This window comes from Phyllostomus hastatus, unplaced genomic scaffold (genome assembly GCF_019186645.2).
Source record: "Phyllostomus hastatus isolate PE091 unplaced genomic scaffold, TTU_PhHast_1.1 phas_scaffold_760, whole genome shotgun sequence".
Taxonomy (NCBI): Eukaryota; Metazoa; Chordata; class Mammalia; order Chiroptera; family Phyllostomidae; genus Phyllostomus; species Phyllostomus hastatus.
Window position 1 is genome coordinate 1,023,977 of NW_025334040.1, and position 27,279 is coordinate 1,051,255.

The window sequence follows — 27,279 nt, forward strand, 5'->3', positions numbered from 1 at the left end:
CGCTCAAGGGATGATGTTGGAATTTCAGGTCCCTTTAACTTTCTCAGGTGCCTGGGATGCAGGCAGGAGGATCTGTGAGTGCCCCTTGATCCAGAGCAGACCCGGTCTATTTGCACTGAGTTCTGTGCTCTGCCAGCCTCCATGTGTCCCTCCCACTGCCAAGCCTGTGCTTGAGTCCTGAGCATCCTCCCCCAAGGTGACAAGCACCTCAGGTTTTTATAGCGCCACACACGCCTCAAGACACAATAGGAGGGAGATGCTGGAAAGCTCTCAATCACAGACTGGGAAACTAAGACATCTCAAGAAGATATAACTGGTTTAGGGTTCCCTCACTGCTGAGAAGGAAGAGCCTCATGCCAGGTCTGTGTCCTCAAAGCTGAGGCTCTGGCTGCACCCAGGTCCCCCCAGGGCTAGAGGTGGGTGTGATTTCACCTACGTTGTCACTCAACATCACACAGGTAGTATTAACCTGTAGTAGTAGTAGTATGGGGCCAGTGCAGCTGGGACAGAAGCCTCTCTCTGGGAGCTACAGGGACAGGGGTTCACAGTGAGGGCCAATGACAAGGTGGCAGCTCTGGAACATCCAGGAAAGAAGTCAGTGGTCACTGACAGAGATGCAGGACGCCCAGTCAGAGTTTGGGTCTGAAGTGACCAGAGATGGTGCCCCCATTCCAGCACCTGCTCTTCAGAGCAGAGCCACTCTGTGTCCCCAGCTGATGGGGAGCTGACTTCCTGTTTTGCCTGAGACCCGTTGTCCAGGGAGGGGCTGTGTGAGGTGCTGTGTGGACAGTAGTTGGGGCAGACACATCCATTCCCCAGGGACTGCCCTGGAAGAAACTGCCTTGGTGGAAGCACCAAAACCAGAAGCCAGAGGTGTCCTGAGTGGGACAGGCTGGGACGTCCCATCCCTGTAGATGAGAACAAGCTTCTACTGGTCTCAAGTCCCACAAGCCTGCAGCTCTGTGTGAGCACAGAGGACACTGTCACAGGGTGGCTGTGAGAGGCACCCTTGTCCTCAGCTCTCAGGCCAGTGGGGGTCAGGGACCCTGAGCGACCAGAGCTGATCCTGGGAATGGATCGTGGGAAATTCAGGGTGGATCTATACTGAGTGATGGGCATGGTGGAGGTCGAGATGGGACACGTTGGTGACAGCCCACACTCTGGGCCTTGCTGATGTGCACTATGTGGACAGGGAACACAGCCGGGTTCCGTGTCCCTGGTTCTTGCTGACCTGTCATCATGGACTCTGTTCCCAGCAAAGCCTCGCCCTGACACACAGGACCTTCCCCTCAATTGAGAAAACCACAGAATGTGTTGCTGCCACAGACAGGCCTCAGAGGCAGCGTTCAAAAGATGTGACACATGTTCCTGTCACAGTCCCCTGTGGAGGGTCTCAGACCTGAGTTCAAGCCAAGCAAACCGAGAAAGCAGCTGTCTTCTCAGAGGAGTGGGGACTGCACCGGGGAACTGCACTGCAGGGGATAGCAGGTTTTTGTCTCACTTCCCCACAGCCCTGCAGCACTGTGGGAGCACTGCTACTGCTGTCATAGGAATGGCAGTAATAGTCGGCCTCGTCCTCAGCCTGAAGCCCGGTGATGGTCAGGGTGCCGACACTGCCAGACTTGGACCCAGAGAAACGGTTGGGGATCCCCGAGGGTCGGCTGCTAGTATCATAGATGACGGTTTTAGGGGGTTTTCCTGGGAACTGTTGGTACCAGAACACATAGTAACCACCCCCAATGTTGGAGCTGCTTCCAGTGCAAGAGATGGTGACGGTCTGTCCTGGGTTCCCCGACAATGAGGGCGGCTGAGTCAGCACAGCCTGGGCCCAGGACCCTGGAGGAGGGAGACACACAGAGATGGTGATTCTGGGTCCAGAGAGAGGAGCAGGAAGAAGACCCAGAAGTGCCCTCCCAAGGTCTCCTCCCCTGTCCCCTTATCCAGTCACCTGTGCAGTGAGCCAGGAGGGTGAGCAGGAGAGGGGACCAGGCCATGGTGGAGTCCATCCCTGAGTCCTGCCTTCTGTGGCCCCACAGCTGAAGCAGAGCTTCCCCCACACCTCTCTCTTCCCCTCTTCATACTCTGAGAGAGGGAGGGCCCACTCATGCAAATGAGACCCCCCACCCCGATTTCTGATCCCTCCCTGGGCCCTCTGTCAGGTACCTGTGCCTGGGGATTTCAGGGTGGTTAGGGGTGAGCCTGTGTGAGCCCCAGGGCGTGGCAAGGTCACAGCTGTGTGCCCTGAGCAGAGGGCACCTGGCAGTGTCAAGTCACAGGTCCCTGCTCTGATGACCCCAGACCTTCAGGAACAGTCCCTGAGCGCCCCCTGGTGCCCAGTCCTAGACACTCCACTGTGTGACATGTTGCTGAGCCCCATCACAGACAGACCCTGCCTCCCCACAGCCCTGTTCCTCCACCTGCACCCTTAGGGGCGGTCCTGATGCCCCCTATGGGGCCTCCCAGTCACCCAAGTACACTTTCATGTCCTGCTCAGACTCCTCAGGGTGAGTCGGTTCACACGTCCGTCAGCTGATCTGTGTGGTCAGTACCGCACTGCTGCTTTCACTCATGTCATCTTCCCTGGAGTGGGGTCAGGCCCAGAGCAATGACTGTCCCACAGTGTCATGAGCCCTATTTTCGGACAGTTTTATTTTTTACTGTGATTCCTCCCCTGTTAGAAATTAATCACTCTTTCTCCAAGGCCCAAAAAATAGTCTTTCAATGTCTTTCCTTTTTTTCAGCAGACATTAGTATATTTTTATGCATATAATTTTGGCCAAACTTTACCCATGACCTGGTGTGGGGGAGGTTTGCCTGAGTCTGCCGAGACACGATCTTCTTGGGGAGGAAAGGTGGCCGATCACTGAAGGAGAAGGAGCGGGAGCCAGTTCCTCAATGGGCTTTTATTGGGTGTATTTGCACAAAAATACAAGACCTCTACGTAATGCTCATCAATCATTGTCAGGCAATAATAATCCAACAATAGATAACATTCAAAGAAATATGAGGGCTTATTTTGAGTCAGGGTCAGATAGCTAAAGGGCCATAAAAGTTTGGGGAAACTCCTTCTATGTTTGGAGCCTTATTTAAATTGTGATTGTTAGCAAAGTAGGTTTCATAGGATTTTATGCATTCCTTCTTAGGCCTGATCTCCCCAGAAAACCCAGGCTTTCCAACACAGAGCGCCACCCACCTCAGGCATTGTTTCCAGCTTAAGTGGAGCAGGGGAAGTAAGCCAAGAGACTAAGAGACTTCTTGCAGACAGAATGAGGACTCAGGCTATGTCAAAGCCAAGGGGTGAGGGTCCATCACCCCCTTTTTTAAAGGCCCCCAAGTCCTTCCCTGAGGGCCCCTTCCTGACCATGCCTGTCTTAGGTCTTCCCTCCTATGAGGAATCTGACCATCATTGGCTAACCAGTGATAGGCCTGGGGCCAAGCAGGGTGAAGTAAATGGGGGCAGAGGCAGTGCCCCTGCCAGGGAGATGAGCTTTGTCTCCTTAATGGTCCCAAAGAGACAAAGACTCATAGGACATAAGCTTATGGTCCCAAGGTCCCTTAATCAGCCTTAGCTACTCGGGATTACTGCTTCTGAAATCAGGCAGGGTGGTTCCCAACAACCTGGTATCTTCATTATGTTATACATTGAATAAGTAATTAACACTGGTCCCATGTATATTTCAATGAGTACTGGATATTAATTGCTTTAGTCAGGCTCAGTTTGATCCATTTACCTTGGCCTTTTCCTAACCTTGCCTTAGCAGGACCAGCCCCACAGTGCCCCCTGCTGGTCTGTGATCCAGGGCCCACCAGCCCCTGGACTACACCCCGCACCCCTGGAGGGCAACCAGATTTGGCCCTGGGACCTCTGGGATGTCACTACCAGGAACAGGGAATGAGTGGGTTTCTCCATGGGGTTGGGATTAAGACATTATTGTCTCTAGATAACCGATCACTTCCAGGCAACTACATGCATGAGGCATTCACCATGTTTATGTCGCCAGATACTTCAGGTTTTCTTGACATGTCCTCTTGCTTCTTCTGCTTGTGCGATGCCACTTCACATATAGAAATATCTTAATCCAAGTTTGAGGCTCAAAATCTTCACTGCACTCTGCTGGTTCACACTGACAGAAAGTCTATGGGATCTACACTTATTCCATGACATTGTCTTCTTGGTGTGCTTTGGAGACACTGCTGTTTGATTCCCACCCCCACTGCCCAGGTACTGGCGGGCTGTGTCCCTCTCGGTCTCCGTGCTCAACGCCGTCAGAGAGAAAGTGTCCCCCTGCTCTCCTCTCCGGCCTGTCATGTCCCTTCAGTGCTATTCTGATACTTTATTCTTTCCTCCTTTGTCTATATTTTATATTTGAGATGCTTTCCCCTTTAATCTTTTTCAGTCTAATCTTAAAATTATGTGCATTCTAAAGATTGAGAACTACACCTTTACTACAAGAATCTTTTTTGTGTATATTATTTCTCCTTTTCAATGTAATGGCCTCATTCTACACTGAATCATAATCAACTTGTGTGAAAATGCCTCCAATGTTGACCTGGAAGAAAAACCAGAGCTTTCTGGAAATGTCCTTGTGTTTTTCATACTTGATGGAACTGAGGGTTGCCTCATAGGCTCTAGATGGCAACAAACTGATGTTTTTTAAAACCTTTAAATAATTAAGATTTTTCTTATTGAACTGGTGCTGGTAAAGGTTCTGAGCCTGACAGCCAGGACCTTAAAGGGACAGGGCTCCCTCCTGTTTCTGGGAAACTGGAAGTTCCTCAACGAATCCAGGAATTGTTTCTCCAGAGATTTCTCAGGACAAAGAGAACACTCTGCTGTGTGCAGATGTCAGACCTCAAGGAATCATCAGCACATCCTGGGCCAGGCTCAGGGGACCTGAAACTCCTCCCTGAGCAGCTGTGCAGGGACCACAGCAAAGTCCCACAGCGCCCCCTGGTGTTGGCAGGACACACATCTCCAAGTTCCCTGAAGGCCTTGGAGCCCAGCTGGTCCCTGCAGCTCAGCAGGTCACTGACTGCATCCCCATATCTGTGACAGGACTCCCCGACACTGTGATTCTGATGCACTGTGTATGGTCACAGCACAGTCCCTCACTCCATAATGGAGGCCCCGCCTGTGCCTCATTCCTGACTGTGAGACACACATGCCTCTCAAATTCAATGATGCTGTTGCTCTCAATTCTCTGCACACAGTATGTCCACAGTCCCCACATCTCCCTGTCCCACTCCCAGTGGCCACAGGCAAGTTCCCATCTATACTCTCCGGGCCACGCAGGTTCCCCTGACTGCTACTAGAGTTTGTCCTCACTTTATTGTGTTCTTTGCACAATTCCCAGTTATACTTCACATGTACACATGTGGTGAGGCCCCTCTCTCATGGTAAATCTCTCATACACACCCTCTACAATAATTAAGGGAAAATCTTTGGTATCTCATTCAAGGTTTTGGTGCCGGTCAGCACTGGGGCCCGTCTCCTCCCTCCCGTCTCCCGTCTGCAGCCTGTGAACGAGCACACGTGGACCCTGGGGGCTAAACTGAAACTGACATCTGGACCCTTTGGGGTTAAATACTGGTCCAACGCCCCCTCCCAATTCCTAGCACTGCCGTTACGGGAGACACTAGCAACCCTTCACCCTACTGCACATCCAGAAACAGTGTCAGCTCAGACCTACTAGGGGATAACTCTTGGCCACTGGGCAAGGCAGGAGCAGTTCTGAAAGAATTTGTGGCAGGGCAGCTGTGCATCCGCGGTGTCGTCGCTGGCTCTGTTTGGACCCTCTAACTTCTGCCGTAAGTGCCAGTAACACGTCCTCAGGTAAACCATTTAGCCTGTTTTCCTGAGGGAGGTGGGATTGCAAGTTGCCCTGCTTGGGAAGAACCACAGGCGCAGCTGCTGGAGCTGGACTCTGGCTGTAAGGATGCTCACTGTCCTCTTCTTCCACCTCCCTTTCTGGATGCCCCGCCCCTTCACGGAGCACCTGGTCCAGATCTTTATCTTGCCGGGGGTAGCAGAAATCAGTTCCATATGCCCATGTGCTCCAATCCCTTGTCCTTCTCAAGATGTGGGCTATATTTTTATTGTTGCTACTATGTTTCACTCTAACATTCCTCTTCATAAATCATAGCTGTATAATATCACTGATGTTAACCTGAAAACTAAAAGCCAGTGTGAAAGGCTACAAGCATGTATTTGGGATAAGAAATTATTGCAAGCCTGGGGCATAGTTTCATGCAGAAAGCCGCATTGTGTCCAATTATGCTGTGAAGGCAGTGGTTTTCATGAGATATGGGAGGAATTAATGTCATGGATAGAAGAGAACTATTTCTATTGGAAATAATGACCTAACAAATAAATTTCTGCAGTGAAAATAAGCAAATTTATTCTTTAGCTGCACACCGTGGGTCCAGTTCTAAGGAACGTCTTGAATGGTGAGCCCTGTACTCAGGCTGTCTGCTCTCCCTTCAGCTTTGCAAACAGTTGTCTGGAGCAGGCAGTTGCTTTGACCCAGAACAAAGTTTGGGCATTCCTGCCTTCAAGCACCACAGAGGCTGGAGAAGGAAGACGAACAAGGAGCCTCCTCTGGGATGGGGGCTCCAGCTCCATTTCCCAGCGGCTCTGCCTCCTCTGCTTCTTTACACCAGATTGTGAAGTAGTCTTGGTTGTTAAAAGCCGGACAAGCCACCTCAGACCTGACTGTCTGTGTGTGTGTGTGTGTCCTCGTGGGAATGAGCTTTCCTTTGCTGTCCTGCCCATTCCCTGTGAAATTGTGGGTGACATTGGCTCCTATTTTAAAGAGAACTTTGTCTTCACAAAATGGTGGGTTAAATCCTGTCATGGCTTAGAAATGTCGATCCGATTGCACCCCCTGGGGCTGTAGAGAACAACCCTCCTGAGTCCCCACCTGCGAAACCAGCCTCTATGAGCAGTAGACGGGGGATGGCAGAAGCAGAGGGTGCACTGAGCCCTGGGTTTTTGTCTCACTTCCCCCCGCATGTGTCACTGTGGTGATGGTCACTGTGCCACAGAACACAGTAGTACTCGGCCTCGTCCTCGGGCTGGGCCCCCGACAGGGTCAGGGCAGCTTTGCCCCGAGGAGGGAGCCTGAGAACCGGGCAGGGGTCCAGGAGAGTTTATTGCTTGTATCATAAATCAGTGTCGTGGGGACTTGGCCAGACTTCTGCTGGATCCAGTATGGATAGTTACTGCTGGTGACAGCTCCAGTGCTGGAGGCACAGGTGAGAGTGACTGTCCCTCCTGGGGACACAGTCAGGGAGGGCTCCTGAGTCACCACAGCCTGAGACCTGGACCCTGAAAGGAAAACAGACACATGTCAGGAATGAAGAATAAAGGCAGAGGGAACGCCCTTCAAAGGCCAGTCTCTAAAGTATCCACAGACCTGGGCAGAAGGTGAGGAGGGGGAGCAGGAGGACAGGAGCCCAGGCCATGGTGGACACTTTCCAAATCCCTTAACCTGAGGCTGGCACTGCTCTCTGGGTGTCACTTTATGTCCTCCTCAGCTCCCTGGGTGAGGGGTGTGTTTGGTGGGGCATTATGCAAATATGATCACACAACACCATCAAATTCTGAGTCCTCAGGAGAGTTTTTAGCTTTCCTGTGAGCAGAACACAGTGGTTGTGTGAGCTGTCAGTCTGTGCGTTGAGAGGAATCTCCTGCTGTCAGTCAGGTCCAATTCAGGCCACGCAAGTGGGCAAAGGACCCTTTCTAATGGACCCATCTGAGTGGGTTTCAGCCATGCACCTCTGAGAAGACCCACAGTGACCCCTGGTGACGTCCTCTGTGGAACATTCAGGGTGGTGGGAACTGCAGAAAGATGGTGCCCTTTTTGAATGGATAGATAAACAAAGAAATAAATGAAAGTAGTTCACCTATTCCTGATTTCTTGCACAGTTTTCTCTTTTAATTTTACATTTTGTGTTTTCAGTTCTATAATTCCCACTTGATTTGTTCTCGTGACTTCTATTTACATTCTGAGTTTTCTCCTTTTCCATTTGTACCAAGAACGTTCACGGTTGCCCTTCAGATGGATTTCAGGGTCACTGCCAGACTGACATCTGTCACTGTGTCTCCTCATCACAGTCCTCTCAGTGTCTGTGTCAGGTCACTCTCTTTTCTCCTTCAAGTTTTTACCTCCTGCTTCTTGAAAAATCAGGTGGGGTTTTACTGGATCCAGGACTTTGGGGGGTCACAGGAGGAGCCCCTGAGTCCCATCTCCTCTGTCTTCCCTCAGGCCACCCTCCTGCGGAGCTGCAGCACAGAAGGTCAGGGGGTGGGTGTTCAGCGCCCACTGGCCCCAGCAGGGGTGGAGCCCTGATTCCACTGCTCTGTGCTCTGACTCCTTCCTGAGGACAGTGAGGCAGTGACTGTCACCTATTTGTTCCCTTCAATTGGAGTGAGAGACAAACCCACTGCTGGTCCCTGCTGACCTCAGGGAGAGAAGCACAGGGCTGAGGGCAGTTTCTGTGCTCAGTGGGGGTGGGCACTCACTCCGCACTAGACTTGTTGGTCCACTGACACCAGTGAGGGGAGGGGACACCTGCAGTGCTAACTCCTCCCCCCTCACCTCTCCCTGTACCCCTTATTCAGTGCTGTTAATGCAGGTGGGGGTCAACGCTGTGCTCTCCATGGTCCCCACACTCACCATTAGGGGGCGAAGGGGAGCAGACTAGCTCTGCCTTGTGCCACTTCATTCAGTCTCTCTACTGAGTGATGAAGTTCAAGTTCAGCTCACCCCTGAGTGGCTGGAATCATGGGTGAGCATTTTTGTCTGGTTGGAGTAATCAGAAAAACGCTGTTTCGCAAAGGATGTTGGGGAATGTTTCTTTCTCCTGTTTTTCAAAGTGTGTGTACATTATTATTTCCCACTTACACTGTTTACTAAAATTTTTTTTAAAAGTCCACCTGAGGCCAGATTTGTGTTTTTGAGGTTGGAAATGACGATAAAGAACTTACAGAGCTGTCACCGCAAACACGAAAGGAAACAGAACTCATCTGTCATTCTGTCAGACATCACAGCAGAAACACAGGGCACGTCGTCACTCGCTTGTGATTCTACAGCCAGTATCAAGATTAGTGCAGATTCAAAATAAACTGCACATTACTTATAGATCAATTAGTCCAGGGATTTTGATTAAGGTGATGTATTCTGAAATATAAAAAGGCAAAGCTGTTCAAATCTAATTTGCAATAACGTGCGAATCGTTTCTTGGGTGTGGCCAGGACAGACGACATAGTGTTTCCTAACACTCCGAGGTCTCTGGGTCCCTGCCTGGGAGCCAAGGCCCCAGGAAAGTCAGGTCACAGGTGTGGGAACCCTGTTTCTGTTGTCATGCCACCAGAATTCCGAAACCGGGTCCACGGTGATTCTGTTTGCATTAGGAAACCACATAGCACATGGGACATTTATGTTGAACCAGAAAGACAGACAGGGGTGAGACCGTGAGGTCCATGGGTTGACAGCACAAGTGATAAAAGAAGCCAAAACCTGAACCAGTGTTGGTCACAGGTGGGGACAGGACAGTGATGGGTCACCAGAGAGGGGAGGGTAGATGTTCGCTTCACGTCCATGTGGCATGGGAGGTCTTTGTGGCCGGGGGTTATGAAGGCCTGTGACTGTCCTAATCAGCCTCCTCAGCAGGCTGGTCTTCACAGGTGGTCAAAGAGACTGTGAGCAACAAGTAGGAGGTGGTGAAGAGGGATGGCTATCAGGGACCTTTGTCCCAGGTCCCAAAGTAGAGTAGGTGATCTGACTTGAGATTTTGGGACCATTACCATGGCAACACTCAATGTGTTTGCTGACATATATTCAAGAGAAGGTCACATCGGATCTGGACTCAACAAGAGGTCCATGGGGTGGTGGGTGTGACACAGGAAAAGGGGGAGCACCCTCTCCTGCTGCCCACAGCCCAGCCCCTACCCTGGACTGTTGACACACTCCAGTGGGTTATGAGAGGACAGGGGACACAGTCAGTGACTGTGGGCTCAGGAAACTCGACTCACAGGGGTCCCCATGGCCCTGAGTGGTAGCAGCTATGAGAGCATCTCATCCATGGACCCACTTCACCCACGTGCCTGGAGCAGGCTCAGCATTTCCCCAGCACTAGCGGAGCATTCTCACCCTATTGTGACCCAAACAGATATCTCTGGGCCACAAGCCACTAGTGGCCCCTTGGATAACCCTCTTTAGCTGATTTAGCTGAAGGCTTAGGGACTCAGAAAAGGCTCCAGGCCAGCTCTGTGCATGGAATTCCTCCTGGGCCTGAGTCTGTGCCAAGGATCTCACCTCCTAGCACCTCGTCAGTGCTACGCAATGCTTTTCAGCCAGCCTTGCACTCAGGAGCCTGGGAGGAAGAACAAGGTCAGTGCTCTGCCCTCCAGGACAGCAGAGTCCCTGCTGTGGTGGACAGTAACCCACTGAGAGAGTCCCTGGGCTCTGGGGAAGAAAAAGAGCTCTCTCCTTCTTTCAGCAGAGAAACAGCAGTGTCAAATGCTCTGGTTATACTACAATTGGGAAACAGGTAACACTTCAGTGACATCATGAATACTTTATTCTGTGTTGGTTCTGTTTTCCTGAGACTTCAGAAACATGGACTAAAAAGTACAGACTAGACCCACTGTAAACCAGGAGATGCTTCCAGGTAAAGTTTGCAAATAGAGGAGTTGTTTTTAAATGTACATTTGCTGTGAACCAAAAGTCTGCTAGGCTGAGGTTTTGTCCCACTTCCCCCTCTGTGTGTGTCACTATGAGGAGCACCACAGTACCTGATAATACAGTAATAGGCGGCCTCGTCCTCAGGCTGCAGCCCAGAGATGGTCAGGAGCCCTGCATTGGCCGAGGCGTCTTTGGATCCAGAGAAGCGGCTGGGGACCCCGGAGCCCTGGTGCTTGTTTGAGTCTGTGTGGTAGTACAGGAGATACTGGGGAGGGCTCCCTGGCTTCTGCTGGTACCACAATATAGCATAGCTGCCAACACTGAAGCCACTGCTCAGGGTGCAGGTGAGTCTGGCTGTGGCTCCAGGAGATGCAGAGAAGGAGGGCGGCTGAGTCAGCACAGGCTGGGAGAAGGGACCTGCAGAAACACAGACACTTGTCAGTGATGGGGCACAACCACTGGAACCTTCTCAGGAGATGGAGCAGGAAGGGAATAAACTTGGGAACTGAGCCCTGGTCCCCGAGGCCTGTCCTTACTTGAGCAGTGAGAGAGGAACATGAGGAGGAGAGGGGTCCAGGCCATGGTGAACACAACCCCTGAGCCCACAGTGGGGCTGGGCTGCCCAGGCCTCCTTTTCTCCCCACCCTCTGCCAGGGGAGGGGCCGTTCATGTAAATGTGTGTCCATCCAGGGGCTGCCCAGCCCCTCCCTGAACCCTGGTGCTGGAGCTCAGCTCACACCCCAGACAGACAGGGATGGAGGTTGTCTTCACCCCTTGAAAAATCACAGGGATCAGACAAGATCAGGTGCATGCAGGGTAGCATGGCCTTACAGAGTATATATCTGAATGAACCTCAATCACTAATTTCAAAGAACATAAGCACCCCATGTTCATTGCCCCATTACTTACACTCACCAAGATATGGAAGCAGCCTAAATGTCCATCAGTAGATGAATGAATAAAACAGCTATGGGACATTTACACAATGGAATACTACTCGGCAGTAAAAATAAAGAAAAATTTACCCTGTATGGATGGGTATGGATGGACCTGGAGAATATTATGCTGTGTGAAACAAGTGAGTCAGAAAAAACAAATACCACATGATTTCACTCATATGTGGAATCCAATGAACACCCTGAACTCACAAGGAAAACAGAGACGGACTCTGAGATAGAAACCAGGGTGACAGCTAACGGGGGAGGGTCAGAGGGTGGAGAGACTGAGCAAAAAGGAAACAGGACTCATAGACATGGACAAGAGTAGGGTGATTTTGGCGGGAGGGGTGGTTAAGGGGGACTGCATGGTAATGCAAAAAACATAAGTAAAGAAAGAAAAACCCTGGGGAGGAAGCACCTGCTGAGGGAGCACAAAGGTCTTTGCTCAGAGGATCTGCCAGGCCACAGAGGACCCCTCACCAGAGTAACAATCAGTGAGTTCCAGCCCCTTCCCCAGCCCCAGGCTCCATTGAGTAAAGGGTCCAAGGTGACCTGCTGTGTAGGGGCCACAGGACAGTCCCACAGCTCCCCCTGCTGGTCACAGTGCACACTCCTCACCATGGCCTGAAGCCCCAAGAGCCCTGCTGGTCTCTGCAGCTCAGCAGGTTGCACATGGTTCCTTGGGCTTCATTCCAAAACCAGAACGACTTTATGATCCAGAATTCCACTTGTGGGTATTTATCAGAAGAAAACTAAAACATCTCTAAAACACATGTGTAACCCCAGGTCCAAGACAGCATTGGTATACAACAGCCAACACATGGAAATCACCTGAGTATCCATTGATGGGTGAATAACTAAAGATCATGTCATACATAATATCTAATGTTAAATCAGTGTACAAATGAGCCTTTGAGAGAAATGGAATCTTGTCATCTGACGCAATATGAACAAAACTTGGAGACATTATGCCACGTAAATAAGTCAAACATCAAGACAGATACCATGATCTCACTTACACATGTAATCTCATCAACAAAAGAAAAACTAATAAACAAAAGATACAGAAAAAACATTGGTGGTCGCCAGAGGCTGAGGTGGGTGGGACAAAAATGAAAGAAGTTCAAAGGTACAAATTTGCAATTATAGCATAAACCATACCCTGCCCAGGTAGCTCAGTGAGTTAGAACATGTCTCGATAAGTCAAGGTTGCAGGTTCCACCTGTGGTCAGGGCACATACAAGAAGCAACCAATGGATGTGAAACAAGTGGAACAACATCCACATCTGTGTGTGCTTCTCTCTCACTGTCTCTCTCCTTCTCTCTCTCCCTGTCTCTCTCCCACCCCCTTCCTGCCTCTCTCTCTAAAGTCATTTCTCCTAAGAAGCCATCATTTTTTAGAGTGTTATAGAAGCCAATATCTGGGAAAAGGCAGATGCATCACACTGGGCACCATCAAATGCACTCCACTCAGTGGACAGGACAATAAAATATTTTCAGTAAACTAGTACAGGGACAGGCACATTGGTAAGTATTTCCGGTGCAATCATACGTGCCCATGAACCAAACCTGAGTTCATTCCTGTATCGGCAACTCTAACAGGTCACTGCCGGGAGCATCACACCTCCTCCCCCTGATGATTACTGGAATGAGCAGACTGGCTCTCACCCGCACCCACCCACTCACGTGATTATGTAACGAGAGTGCACAGCAAAGCCACACCTACAATGCTACCTGTATCCCCCTGGGAATCCACTTTGTCACCTGGAGCATAGCTTTACAGGCAATTTCTTTTGCTGTGGGTGTGACAGGTGCCATCACTGTCACAGGGACCTTGGTCAATATATTTCCTCCCCCCACCCCAGGGAAGTGGCTCGTGCCTTCACAGTGCGAACTGATGGGCTCTTGTCATCTTCCACATTCCACCACGGGACCCTCAACCTCCAAAACTGCGAAACTGCATGTCATGTGCACACATTAAGGTTCGGTCACTGTGCTGTAGATGTCTGAGTGCATTTCACAAGGTTGTAGTGCCATTTAGGTGTCATTACATTGTCATATCAAATAATTCAGTTGCTCCTTCTTTGTTTTCACACAGAAGAATTTACAATAGTTGTTCATACTCTCCCTAGAGTTTTGTCTCTTCCAAAATGTGACATCATTAGAAGCATATTCTGAATCACATCGCCTTTTAAAAAGAGGCCACTTGTTGGAGGACCTCACCGCTGCTTCCAGCTTGGGGTGGATCCAGAGAGAGCTGAACACACACCCGCCCGCGGCCGTTCGCCTGCTGTTGGGTGGGGGAGACTGTTGATAGAGCAGCTGTGAACACTCGCATGCAGGATTTTCTGTGGACAGAGACTTGAATTCATTTTTATCATTCATTTTCTGTATTTTATTTTTAATTGAGGTATAAATGACATACAATGCTATCTTAATTTTAAGGGTACAACATTATTGTTCTATATGGATATATTATTCCAAAAAATAAACCGTGAGAGTGAGTCTAGTTGACATCTGTCACTATACATAGATACAATTTGTAACATTTCTTTTGTTGAGAATGTTTGGGGTCTGCTCCTTTAGCTGCGGTCACACACCCACGATCACAGCATCTTCGCCTTAGTCCCCGTGCTGTCCACGACGTCCCCAGAAACATTTAATTCAAACCTGGAACTTTGCACCCTTTGACTCCCTTTGTCCACGTGGACCAACCCCTTCCTCCCCTATGTCTGGACACCACCAAATTGTTCTAATTTTATACTTTTTTAAAACTATATTTTGTGCTAAAAGCAGTCAGCAGTGATTACACTGAAGAACATTATAAACGAGACGCCAACAGGGCTGACTCATCCTTCACGCACAGCACACATGGTGCTCAGGCCCCGTGATAGGTTCAGGGGCCCAACACAATGTTTCACTTGTTTGAACTTCACAAAAAAACCTAAATACAAACCTGTCTGAAAATAAATTGTCCCTAGCTGGAAGGAGTTGGCCTGTTAGTTTTGTTTGGACCCTTAGTCTGGGGAAGTGCTTCTGTGAGTGACATTAAAGACAGAAGGAAGAGGAGAATCCTTCCTCCCAGACAAGGTTCCTGGGTGAACCTGGGTCCTGGACAGCAGGAGAGAATGAGCAGAAGGCACAGGGCACAGGCCGAACCTGAGCAGCAGCAGCTGCAGGGTTCACCCAGCTCCCAGATGGCACAGGGGTTCTTGTCTCACTTCCCCACAGGCCTGCAGCACTGTGGGACCATTGAGACTATCATCCCATGCTGAGCAGTAGTAGTCGGCCTCGTCCTCAGCCTGCAGCCCAGTGATGGTCAGGGTGGCGGAGTTGCCAGACTTGGAGCCAGAGAATCGATCAGGGACCCCTGGGTATCGATTGCTATTACCATAGATGAAGGTTTTGGGGGCCTTTCCTGGGAGCTGTTGGAACCAGTACACACTGTTACCCCCGATGTTGGAGCTGCTTCCCGTGCAGGAGATGGTGACCCTCTGTCCTGGGTTCCCAGACACAAAGGGTCGCTGAGTCAGCACAGACTGGGCCCAGGATCCTGCGACACAAAGACACACAGAGATGGTGATTCCGGGTCTGGACACAAACAAGAAAGTACAGCATGAGTTTGCCCAGGGCCCATCCCCTGCCCCCATATGCAGTCACCTGTGCAGTGAGCCAGGAGGCTGAGTAAGAGAGGGGACCAGGCCATGGTGGAGACCATCCCTGAGTCCTGCCTTCTGTGGCCCCACAGCTGAAGCAGGGTTTCCCAAAACCTCTCCCTTCCCTTTGTACTCTGAGAGAGGAGGACCCATTTATGCAAATGATTCCCCCACCCCGCCTCTTCAACTATTTCATTCCTCCATGAGTCCAAACCACCTACCTCTGCCTGAGGACTCCGTGGGTGTCTGCAGAGGTGGGGCTTTGTGAGACCTGTGCATTGGGGAAGTCATATCTCTAAGCCTCAACTGGCTGGTCCCAGCTCAAATCACCCCAGTTCCCTCAGGAACAACCCCCGAGCGCCCTCTAGTGTCCAGGCCCAGACTCACCATTGTGTGTGGTGACCAGACCCCAGAAGAGGCAACCTCTGACTTCTACTTTCTGTCCACTGAAAACTGCCTTAGGACCAAACCAAGTGTCCCCTCTTGTGAATTCCCCATCACCCCAGGGCACATTAGCATTTAGTGCTGTCCTCGGAGACCTCAGAATGAGCCTTTCCTCCCCTCCCTGGGCTGTCCGTGCTCACGAATGACATGGTGTCTCTAACATAAACCCTTGAGCTAGTGTCAAGCCCAGAACAATGACCAGCACCAGGCAGGCATGTCCCCTGCCATAGGGTGAGCAGAGAAAGCTTCTACTGCCCCACTCCTCTGCCCCTGTCCTGCCTTAGAGCCAGGCCAGCCCCGCCCTCAGGCAGCTTCGTCATTATCTCAGGGCAGACATTTTGCTCTACACAGACACCCCGGGGTGAGTCTGTCCGTGTCCTCCTTGGTGTTCTGTGGTCAGGACTGTGGTCCTGCATCTTATACAAACTTCTCTGAGATCAAGAACAAGTCCCGAGCATGACAGCCCCCATAATTCATGACCTCTTTTGTGTTAGACACACGTTTTTTCTTATATTGACCCCTCCTTTGTGATCAGAGAGCTCTCTTCCCTGTGGATCCCCTAGAGCCTGAGAAGATGGGGGCCCTTCTGTCCAGGGATCAGGAGGTGGAGAAAGGAAGCCCCTGTGGATGCCCAGTGGGCGGTGCTGTGGACCCCTCACTGTCTGCCAGGATCTCCACCTGGAACGAGTGAGCCCCTCACTGAGAGCGTGGTTCCCTGTGTGACTCTGTGCCCAGGTCACCGCCATCCGTCCTCAGGGGCCTCCCAACCTGACCTTGTCTGCTCCTTTTCCATGTGATCAAAGACCAAGAATGTGCACTAGGTTCCAGAAGAAAATGACTTTAACACTCAAACTGTTTTACAGGGATGGTTAAAACTGCGTGTGCACATTTGCTGAGAATGGTATAGGAGCCAATCTCTGGCAAAGGGCAGACTCATCACCATGGCGAGCCATCTCTTTCAACTCTGTGAAAGGACAGAACAATGAAACACAGAGGAGCACAGTGAGGCAGGAACACGCACGTTTATAAACACTCCCATGTGCAATCTCCTGCCTCCATGACCCTGAACAGGAGTTCCCTCAGCTATCTGCAGCTCTGACGTGTCACGACTTAAATTGGTCAGGCTTCTCCCCTGGTGATAAGTGTCAATTTCCATTACTAGAGTGAGCAGTCTGGCTCCCACCCGTGCCCACCCACTCATGTGACCATGTAACCACAGTGCACAGCACAGCCACACCTGAACTGTTACCTGTTCCCCCCTAGGAATCCACTTTATCACCTGGAGCACAGTTTTATGTGCAGTTTCCTTTGTTGTTAGTCTGATTGGTGTCCCTCACTGTCACACGAACTTCGGTCAGTAACTTTCCTCCCCATCTCCCCAGGGCGGGGCTCATACCTTCGCAGTGCAGACTGATGGGTCCCTGTCACCTTCCACACTCTACCACGGGACCCTCCACCTCCTAAACTGCAGGTCATGTGCACATGTTCAGGTCTGTCATGGTGCTTCACAGGTTTGAATGCATTTGATAGATTGTAGAGCCTTCAAGTGCCATCATATTGTCACGGAGAATAATTTTATCACTCCTCAAGAAATACTTTGTGTTCACATAGTGCCTCCTCTCCTTCTAAAACCATGTGGACCACAGGTGTTCCTTCTCTCTCTACAGTCGGCCTCTTCCAAGTGTGACATCATTAGATTCATACTCGGAAAAACATCCCCTTTTAAAGGAAAGCCACTTTGAGGGGTGCCATCACTGCGAGCAGCCAGGGGTGAGTCTGTAGACAGCTCACTACATATCCATGCACAGATGTTCAGTCGCTTTCAGATTGGGGAGATTATTAATAAAGATACTATACACTTTCACATGCAGGTGATGCTGTGGACAGAAATTTGACTTTATTTTTATAATTACATTTAGTTGTTGTGTCTTTTTATTGCGGTATAATTGGTGCACAACATTATGTCCATTTCAGGTGTACAAGATTGTCATTCTGTGTTGATAAATATTGCAAAATAATCACCAAATAAGTCTAGTTGACTTCTATCACTACGCCTGGTAACAATTTGTATTATTTTTTGTGCTGAGAATGTTTGGGGTCCACTCGTGTAGCTGCGTTCACACACACACGGCCACTGCATCTGCGCCCTAGCCCCCGTGCTGTCCACGACGTCCCCCAGACCATTCATTTCACAACTGGGAGTTGGATCCTTTCACCCTCTTTACCCACGTGGGCCACCCCCTTCACCTCCCACCTGTGGAAACCACCAATCTGTTATCATTTTATACTTCTAAGTGGCCAAATTTTGTACTAAAAGTCAGGAGACAAAACAGCAGGTCAGCAGTGACTACACTGAAACACATTAGAATATGAGATGCAAACAGCTGACTCATCCTTCACGCACAGCACATACGGTGCTCAGGCCCCGTGGTAGGGTCAGGAGTCCAACACAATGTTACATTTGTGTTACCATTACAAAAAATAATGAATTCAAACCACTCTGAAAGTCAACTGTCTCCATCTTGTGGGTAAGTGGAGTTTCATAGTCATGTAAGACTCGTAGTCTGGGAAAGTGCTGCTGTGAGTGACTCTGAGGACAGAAAGGAAAGAAGCATCCTTCCCTCCCAGACAGGGTCCCTGGGTGAACCTGGGCCCAGGACAGCAGGGGAGAATGAGCAGAAGTCACAGGGCACAGGCTGAGCCTGAGCAGCAGCAGCTGCAGTGTTCACCCAGCTCCCAGATGACACAGGGGTTCTTGTATCACTTCCCCACAGGCCTGCAGCACTGTGGGACCGCTGACACTGCTGTCCCATGCTGCACAGTAGTAACTGGCCTCATCCTCAGCCTGCAGCCCAGTGATGGTCAGGGTGGCTGAGTTGCCAGACTTGGAGCCAGAGAATCGTTCAGAGACCCCTGAGTATCGATTGCTATTATCATAGATGAGGACTTCGGGGGTCTTTCCTGGGTGATGTTGGTACCAGTACACATAATTACCCCCAATGTTGGAGCTGCTTCCAGTGCAGGAGATGGTGACCCTCTGTCCTGGGTTCCCCGACACTGAGAGTGGCTGAGTCACCACAGACTGGGCCCAGGACCCTGGGGGAGATAAAAACACAGAGACTGTGATTGTGGGTCTAGAGACAAACAAGAAAGTACAGCATGAGTTTGCCCAGGGTGCCACCCCCTGTCCTCATAAGCAGTCACCTGTGCAGTGAGCCAGGAGGGTGAGCAGGAGAGGGGACCAGGCCATGGTGGAGACCATCCCTGAGTCCTGCCTTCTGTGGCCCCACAGCTGAAGCAGGGTTTCCCAAAACCTCTCCCTTCCCTTTGTACTCTGAGACAGGAGGACCCGTTTATGCAAATGATTCCCCTGACCTGCCTCCTCTACTATTTGACCCCTCCCTGAGCCCAAACCTCCTGCCTTTGCCTAAGAATGCCAGGGGTGTCTGCAGGGGTGGGGCTTTGTGAGACCTGTGCACTGGGGAAGTCACATCGCTGAGCCACAACTGGCTGGTCCCAGCTCAAATCACCCCAGTTCCCTCAGGAACAACACTTCAGCGCCCTCTAGTGCCCAGGCCCAGACTACACTGTGTGTGGTGACCAGAACCCAGAAGAGACAGCCTCTGACTTCCACTTTCTGTCCACTGAAAACTGCCGTAGGGCCAGGCCATACGGCATCCCCATATGGCTTCCCCATCACCACAGGGCACATTAGTGATGTCCTCAGAGACCTCAGGATCAGCCTCTCCACACCTCCCTGGGATTTCCATGCTCAGGAATAACGTGGTGTCTCTTACTTAAACCCTTAGGCCAGTACCAAGTCCAGAGCAGTGACCAGCCCCAGGCAGGCATGTCCCCTTCTGTGCAGGACACGGGTTCCTTCCTCCCTGGTGTAAGAGGTCTCCTTCCCTGTGGGTCCCCAGCAGAACTGAGGAGAAAGGGCCCCTTCTCTCTAGGGATGGGGTAGTTATGGGGAGAAAGCCCCCTGCTCCTCCCTAGTGTGTGGTGTTGAGTGCACCTTTGTCTGTCATCATCCCAGCTGCAGGGGACCCTCGGTCCCCACACACTGTGAGCAGGGATCCCTCCCGGGAGCCTGCCCTCCAGGTCACAGTCTAAGGTTGCCCGGGACCTTGCCCTACGGCATTGTGTGTGTCACGTCTCTACGAGTAAAGAGGGCAAACATGCAGAAAGTTCCAGGAAAAAAATGTAATTGCTATGACAGATTTTTATTAAAACAGTTTATAATTAGTGACCACTTACCCAAATTAAAGTGCATGTATGTTATAATACATAAATGTCACCTGAATAAGATTGAGTTAAAAATACGATCATAGTAACTATTTATAGCAATTGTGGTGAAACTTGATAGAGAAGCACGGGGAATGCAGTCCCTTCTGTTCTTGGTTGAAGAGGAGTGCACAACATTTTCTACAATCCTTCCATTTTACAGCTGTGAGCTGTGCACTGTGGTCTGAGCTGCAGATAAAAAAGCTCCAGTTGGTGACCAGCCAATCCCTGTGAAGGACTGCATTTCTTTCTCTTCATTTCAGACCCTTCCCAGTAACAGAAAAGCCACCGCAGACACAGCCTCCAGGAGAGAGGGTGTTGGTTTCAGGCTTGTCTCTGGGGAGGGCACCCCTCCAGTCCCTGCCACTTGTGTCCAGAATTCTCAGAATAAAGAAATTGCCCCGGCCGGTGTTCCTCAGAGGGTTGAGCATGGGGCTGTGAACCAAAGAGTCACCCATTTGATTCTGAGTCAGGCCACATGCCTGGGTTTTGGGCCAGGTTCCGGTGGAGGGCGCCAAGAGGCAACCATGTGTTGATATTTCTCTCCCTCTTCCCTTCCTTCCTCTCTCTCTACAAATAAATAAATAAAATCTTAAAAAAAAAAGAAGTTGTTTACACAGCATCCCAATGACAGCCACACAAATCCAAGTACTCCCAGAACTTTCTGACAATGATCCCTTGCCTGAGTCACGAAAAAGTGCAAAGACATAAGGGACAATATACCTCATGCCACAGGCCCTTTTGAGAAAGAAGGGTTGAGAAGGAAGGTGTTGAGCCTGGCTAGAGGTGTCCCAGGTGGTGACTGAGTGAAGGACAGCCCAGCCCTGAGAGCACAGGGAAGTCGTGTCTCATGTCCCCATACACTGGGAGCACCGTGGGAGCAGCCCTGAGGCTGCTGTCCCACCGCCAATGCAACCAGCAGCCTCGTGCGCTGCCTGCAGCCCAGAGACAGTGGGGAGGGCTGAGCTGCTGACAAGGTCAGAGACTCACCAGGGATGCTGAGCTTCAGACTCATCCCAGTGGAGCAGGGGTCCCGGGCACTTCCTGGAGGACCTGGTAACAGGACCCACTGATACCCCTGTCTCTGGTGTTTCCTGCTGAGGGAGATTCTGCCTCCTAAGGACTCTGACCCTGAGGATGCTGGGTCTGCGCAGGCTGAACCCTGACTTCTGCAGGGACAGAGACCCTGAGACCAGCAGAATCCAGGATAATGTACCTCCAGGGAGAGGGGAGAGCTGAGTGTGTTTGTGAGAGTGTGTTTTTGTATGTGATTGCGCCCTGATCTGTGCATGTTATATCATCTTCATGCAAACAGTGCTAGAATCACATTCCAGAGTGAGAGACGGAGAGAGGTGTATGTCCAGTGCGCCCTCAAGGAGTCATTTCCTCAGAGATGAAGCATGAGGACAAGGGGCATTCTGTTCTCTTTTTTTCTGTCCCCTGAGGTTGGTTGACAGAGCAAATCCAACCCTGGGGCCAGTTCACTGAGACCTCCCAGGTCCTGGAGCCTGGAACTGAGGAAGACCACTTCCCTCGGCAAGATGAAGGCAAGAAGGAGGAAGTTGGTGCAGATTCGCTCTGATAACTATTGCGTTTAATCCCAAGGCCACGTCCCGTGGGGGCAGTGAAATCTGCCAGTACTCTGTCTGCAGGAGCAGACCCTGGCCATGGGGTCTTCAGGTCTCAGGGGGCGCAGGACAGGGGTAAGCACTCAGCCCCTTCCCCCTGCCCTGACCTCACAGCCAGGCCCACAGTGGCATGTGGCCCCCAGAGGCCCCCTGGGATGGCTAAGAGGAGATGGTTGACTTTCATCTTGGAAAAGGGCTGACGCTTGGCACTTCAGCAATCTGAGAAAACATGCATGTGGTTGAGTGAGTTCCAGGGGACTGAGGAAACCATATTTTGGGGACGAAGAAAACGGTGGCATCTGTAGAAATATGATATCCAATCCCCCCTTTGTTTATGGTGTAAGACAGACCTTGTGCAGAGTCTCAGCGTGTCTGACGGAGGAATGATACTTGCACCCAGAGCTTATTTCTGTAAATACTCAAACTTTGGGTGAAAACTTCATTTTTTTATTATAAACTATAATTGTGTTGTCATAAGACATTGAGAGCAGTAGGGAGTGAAAAAGAACTATGTAAGTTGTAAATAGGAATAATGTTAAAAGAAATTTTATGCTGGTCTTACTTCTGTTAAGTTTCCTCCCTAGAGATAGACAGCAGGAGAATGGACAGTACACCAGACACTGTTCCTTTCTGCGGAAATTCCATAGAGAGACAAAGGTAAGACCTTAAGAGCCAGAGGAGGAAATCAGGGGGGTGAGGATGAGATGGAAGAAGACACAAAAGGACAGCTGTGGGGGCAGAATTTAAAGGGTGGGGACAGGTTTTCCAGACAAGTTCACGGAGGTGCGTCTCGGGCCCCAGTTATGGTGAAACACAGGAAGCAGCTGGCTCGTCAGAGGAGCAGAGTGGGCCCACGGAGGCCCCATTTCAGAGGGACAGCAAGTTCTTGTCTTACTTCCCCACGGCCCTGCAGCACTGTGGGACCACTGAGACTCCTGTTCCATGCTGAGCAGTTATAATCGGCCTCATCCTCAGCCTGGAGCCCAGTGATGTCCCTGGGGGCTGAGTTACCAGACTTGGAGCCAGAGAGTTGGGCAGGGATGCCAGAGGGTCATTTGCCATAATCATAGATGCGCAACTTGGTGGCCGTTCCTGGGAGCTGTTGGCACCAGGACACACACTTTCCAGCCCCGATGTTGGAGCTGCTTCCAGTAAAGGACATGGGGACCTTCTAGCCCAGGTGACCAGACAGAGAGGGCAGCTGAGTCAGCACAGACTGGGCCCAGGATTCCGGAAGAGGTGCAGATGGTAGATTACAATCTAGAGACAAGAGTAGGAAGCAGAGCCCAGGTGTGTTTCTAAGGTCACTTTCCCTGTCCCCCCATGCAGCCACCTGTGCAGGAGGCGATGAGGGTGAGCAGCAGAGGGGACCAGGCCATGGTGAAGACCATCGCCGCATCATGCTTTCTGTGGCCCCACAGCTGAAGTAAGCTCTCCCCACATGTCTCCCTTCCCCTCTTCATACTCTGACAGAGGGAGGGCCCAATCATGCAAATGAGACCTCCTCCCCATTTCTGATCCCTCATTGGTCCCCGGTTCAGGACCCTCTATCTGACATCAGAAGGGTGGGCAGGGTTAGGGTTGTGTGAGGCTCAGAGCACAGGGAGGTCACAGCTGTGAGCCCTGAGCAGAGGGCACAGGCATTGCCCATTAGTCCCAGCTCTCAGGACAACCAGACCTTTCAGAAGCAGTCTCCAAGCGCCCCCTGGTGTTCAGACAGAGACACACCAGAGTGCCATAGGGTGAGCAGAGAAAGCTACTGCCCCACTCCTCTGCCCCTGTCCTCCTGCCTTACAGCCAGGCCAGGCCCACCCTCAGGCAGCTTCCTCATTATCTCAGGGCAGACATTTTGCTCTACACAGACACCCCAGGGTGAGTCTGTCTGTGTCCTCCTTGGCTGTTCTGTGGTCAGGACAGAAGGTTGATGTCTTGTACAAACTTCTCTGAGATCAGGAACAGGTCCAGAGCAGTGATCACCCCCATAAAGGCAAGTCCCCTTCTGTGCTGGACACACGTTTTTTCTTGTATTGGCCCCTCCCTTGCGACCAGAGCTCTCTTCCCTGTGGATCCCCCAGAGCCTGAGAAGATGGGGGTTCCTTCTGTCCAGGGATCAGGAGGTGGAGAAAGGAAGCCCCTGTGGATGCCCGGTGGGCGGTGCTGTGGACCCCTCACTGTCTGCCGGGATCTCCACCCGGAACGAGTGAGCCCCTCACTGAGAGCGTGGTTCCCTGTGAGACTCTGTGCCCAGGTCACCGCCATCCGTCCTCAGGGGCCTCCCAACCTGACCTTGTCTGCTCCTTTTCCATGTGATCAAACACAGCAAATGTGCACTAGGTTCCAGAAGAAAATGACTTTAGCACTCAAACTGTTTTACAGGGGATGGTAAAAACTGCATGTGCACATTTGTTGAGAATGGTGTAGGAGCCAATCTCTGGCAAAGGGCAGACTCATCACCATGGCGAGCCATCTCTTTCAAATCCGTGAAAGGACAGAACAATGAAACACAGAGGAGCACAGTGATGCAGGAACACGCACGTTTATAAACACTCCCTTGTGCAATCTCCTGCCTCCATGACCCTGAACAGGAGTTCCCTCAGCTATCTGCAGCTCTAACAGGTCACAACTTAAATTGGTCAGGCTCCTCCCCGGTGACAAGTGTCAATTTCCATTACTAGAGTGAGCAGTCTGGCTCCCACCCGTGCCCACCCACTCACGTGATTATGTAACCACAGTGCACAGCACAGCCACACCTGCACTGTTACCTGTTCCCCCCTAGGAATCCACTTTATCACCTAGCACTGTTATCTCCTTTGCTGTTGGTGTGACAGGCACCCTCACTGTCACAGGAACGTAGGTCAGTAACTTTCTTCCCCATCCCACCAGGGCGGGGCTCATGCCTTCGCAGTGCAGACTGATGGGTCCCTGTCACCTTCCACATTCCACCACGGGACCCTCCACCTCCTAAACTGCATGTCATGGGCACATGTTCAGGTCTGTCATTGTGCTTCACAGTTTTCAGTGAATTTGACAAGGTCGTAGTGTGTTTAAGTGCCACTACATTGTCACGTAGAATAATTTTATTACTCCTCAAGAAATACCTTGTATTCACACAGTGACAGCTTCTCCTCCTAAAGCCACGTGGACCAGAGGTATTCATGCTCTCCCTACAGCTGTGTTTTCCAAAACGGGACATCATTAGCATCACACTGTGAATCACACCCCCTCCTAAAAATGAGCCAGTTCTTGGAGAACATCTCCACTGCTCCCAGCTTGGGGTGAGTCCACACGCAGCTGTAATACACACCCATACACTTTCACGTTGGGGAGACTGTTAATAAAGACACTTTAAACTTTCACGGGCAGGTGTTTCTGTGGACAGAAATTTGGATTTATTTTCACCATTTCATTTTATGTACTGTAACTTTTTATGGAGTTATAAATGACATACAATCCTATATTAGTTTCAAGGGTACAACATTATCATTCTATATGAATATATTGCAAAATCAACACCAGAGTCAGTCTAGCTGACATCTGTCCTCAAACATAGTTACAATTATTATTATCTCTAGTCCTGAGAAAGTTTGGGGTCTGCTCCTTTACCTGCGTTCACACACGCACGGCCACTGCATCTCCACCCCAGTCCCCGTGCTGTCCACGACGTCTTCACACCATTCATTTCACAACTGGGAGTTGGTCCCTTTTCATTCCCTTTACCCACATGAACCACCCCCTTCATCTCCCACCAACAAACTGTTCTACTTTTATACTTTTTTCAGACTATATTTTGTACTAAAAATGGGAAGAGAAAGCAAAGCAGTCAGCAGTGATTACGCTGAAGGACATTCCAACACGAGACGCCAGCAGCGCTGACTCATCCTTCACGCACAGCACACACTGTGCTCAGGCCCCACGATAGGCTCCGGGCCCAACACAATGTTTCCTTTATGTGAACATCACAAGAAAATATTAATATAAACGAGTCTGAAAGTCAACTGTCCCCAGCTGGAGGGGAGACAGACTTTCAGTTTTACTTGGTCCCTTGGTCAGGGAAAGTGCTGCTGTGAGTGACATTAGAGACAAAAGGAACAGGAGAATCCTTCCTCCCAGACAGCGTCCCTGGGAGAACCTGGGCCCAGGACAGCAGGAGAGAATGAGCAGAAGTGACAGGGCACAGGCCGAGGCTGAGCATCAGCGCCTGCAGGGTTCACCCAGCTCCCAGATGACACAGGGGTTCTTGTCTCACTTCCTCACAGCCTTGCAGCACTGTGTGAGCATTGAGACTATTGTCCCATGCTGAGCAGTAATAATCGGCCTCGTCCTCAGCCTGCAGCCCAGTGATGGTCAGGGTGGCTGAGTTGCCAGACTTGGAGCCAGAGAATCGATCAGGGACCCCTGAGGGTCGATTGTTAGTACCATAGATGATGGTTTTAGGGGTTTTTCCTGGAACCTGTTGGTACCAGTGTACACTTCTACCCCCGATGTTGGAGCTGCTTCCAGTGCAGGAGATGGTGACCCTCTGTCCTGGGTTCCCCGACACTGAGGGTGGCTGAGTCAGCACAGACTGGGCCCAGGACCCTGAAACAGGGAGACACACAGAGATGGTGATCAAGAGTCTAGAGACAGGAGGAGGAACCCATCTTCCCAGTGTCCTTCCACTGTCCCCTTATCTAGTCACCTGTGCAGTGAGCCAGGAGGGTGAGCAGGAGAGGGGACCACGCCATTGTAGCAACCATCCCTGAGTCCTGCCTTCTGTGGCCCCACAGCTGAAGCAGAGCTTCCCCCAAACCTCTCCCTTCCTCTCTTCAAACTCTGAGAGAGGGAGGGCCCACTCATGCAAATGAGATGCCCAACACACTGCTATATTATTCCTCCCTGGGCCCAAACCAGGTGCCTCGGCCTGAGGAGGCCATGGGTGTTTGCAGGATGGGGCTGTGTGAGGCCCATGGGTGGGGGAAGTCACAGCCGTTAGCCCAGGACAGAGGGCACTAGGCAGTGCCAGGATATTGGTAACAGCTCAAAACACCACTGGCCCTCATAACAACACCCAAGCGCCCTCTAGTGTCCAGGTCAGGCACAGCATTGTGTGACATGGTGCCCAGAACCCATCAGAGACAACCTCTGCATCCCAGGGATCTCTGTCCACTGAACCCTTCCAGGCCAGGCCAGGGGTCCCCTCTTATAGCCTCCCCATCACCTTAAGGAATTTAATGCTCTACTCAGCGTTCTCTGGTAGTGTCTGTCCCCAGCTCCCTTGGGACTGTTCAGTGGTCAGGACTGAGGTGCTGTCTCTCACACAAACTCTTAGGCCAGTATCAAGTCCAGAGCAATGACCAGCCCCAGTCCTATTTGCTGTGTGACCAAGACTTGACCGTATCTATCATGGGGACCAGGCACTGTGACTTAGATCCTCGTCCCAGACCCAAGCACTCCCTCCCAACCCTCTGGGTCTGTGGGCAGAAGTGCCCTTGACAGCCCCATGTGCAGCCTCCTGATGCTCACTAGCACTTTCCACCTGAGCTTCAGCCTGTGGGGCCGTGACCAGGCTGGGGTGTCATCAGGACAGTCCAGTGTGAAGATGGGACCGCACCAAAGGCCACGGATCATGGAAGGACCTCTGAACTCTGGGTCCTGAGAG

At 51.1% G+C, this 27,279-nt stretch overlaps 1 pseudogene and 5 gene segments (V, D, J or C); all 6 read right to left on the minus strand.

The window, feature by feature from the left end:
• Positions 1-1,405: 1,405 nt before the first annotated feature.
• Positions 1,406-2,068, minus strand: LOC123810882. The segment is given in 2 exon segments: positions 1,406-1,836; positions 1,949-2,068. Coding segments are annotated over 2 exon segments (489 nt in total).
• A 4,928-nt stretch (positions 2,069-6,996) lies between these two features.
• On the minus strand, positions 6,997-7,464 carry LOC123810883 (annotated as a pseudogene).
• A 758-nt stretch (positions 7,465-8,222) lies between these two features.
• LOC123810884 lies at positions 8,223-11,270 on the minus strand. The segment is given in 3 exon segments: positions 8,223-8,284; positions 10,791-11,105; positions 11,225-11,270. Coding segments are annotated over 3 exon segments (423 nt in total).
• Positions 11,271-14,808: 3,538 nt separating this feature from the next.
• On the minus strand, positions 14,809-15,405 carry LOC123810885. The segment is given in 2 exon segments: positions 14,809-15,179; positions 15,287-15,405. Coding segments are annotated over 2 exon segments (429 nt in total).
• A 3,046-nt stretch (positions 15,406-18,451) lies between these two features.
• Positions 18,452-19,041, minus strand: LOC123810886. The segment is given in 2 exon segments: positions 18,452-18,822; positions 18,931-19,041. Coding segments are annotated over 2 exon segments (429 nt in total).
• A 6,792-nt stretch (positions 19,042-25,833) lies between these two features.
• LOC123810998 lies at positions 25,834-26,437 on the minus strand. The segment is given in 2 exon segments: positions 25,834-26,219; positions 26,320-26,437. Coding segments are annotated over 2 exon segments (429 nt in total).
• Between the last annotated feature and the right edge of the window lie 842 nt (positions 26,438-27,279).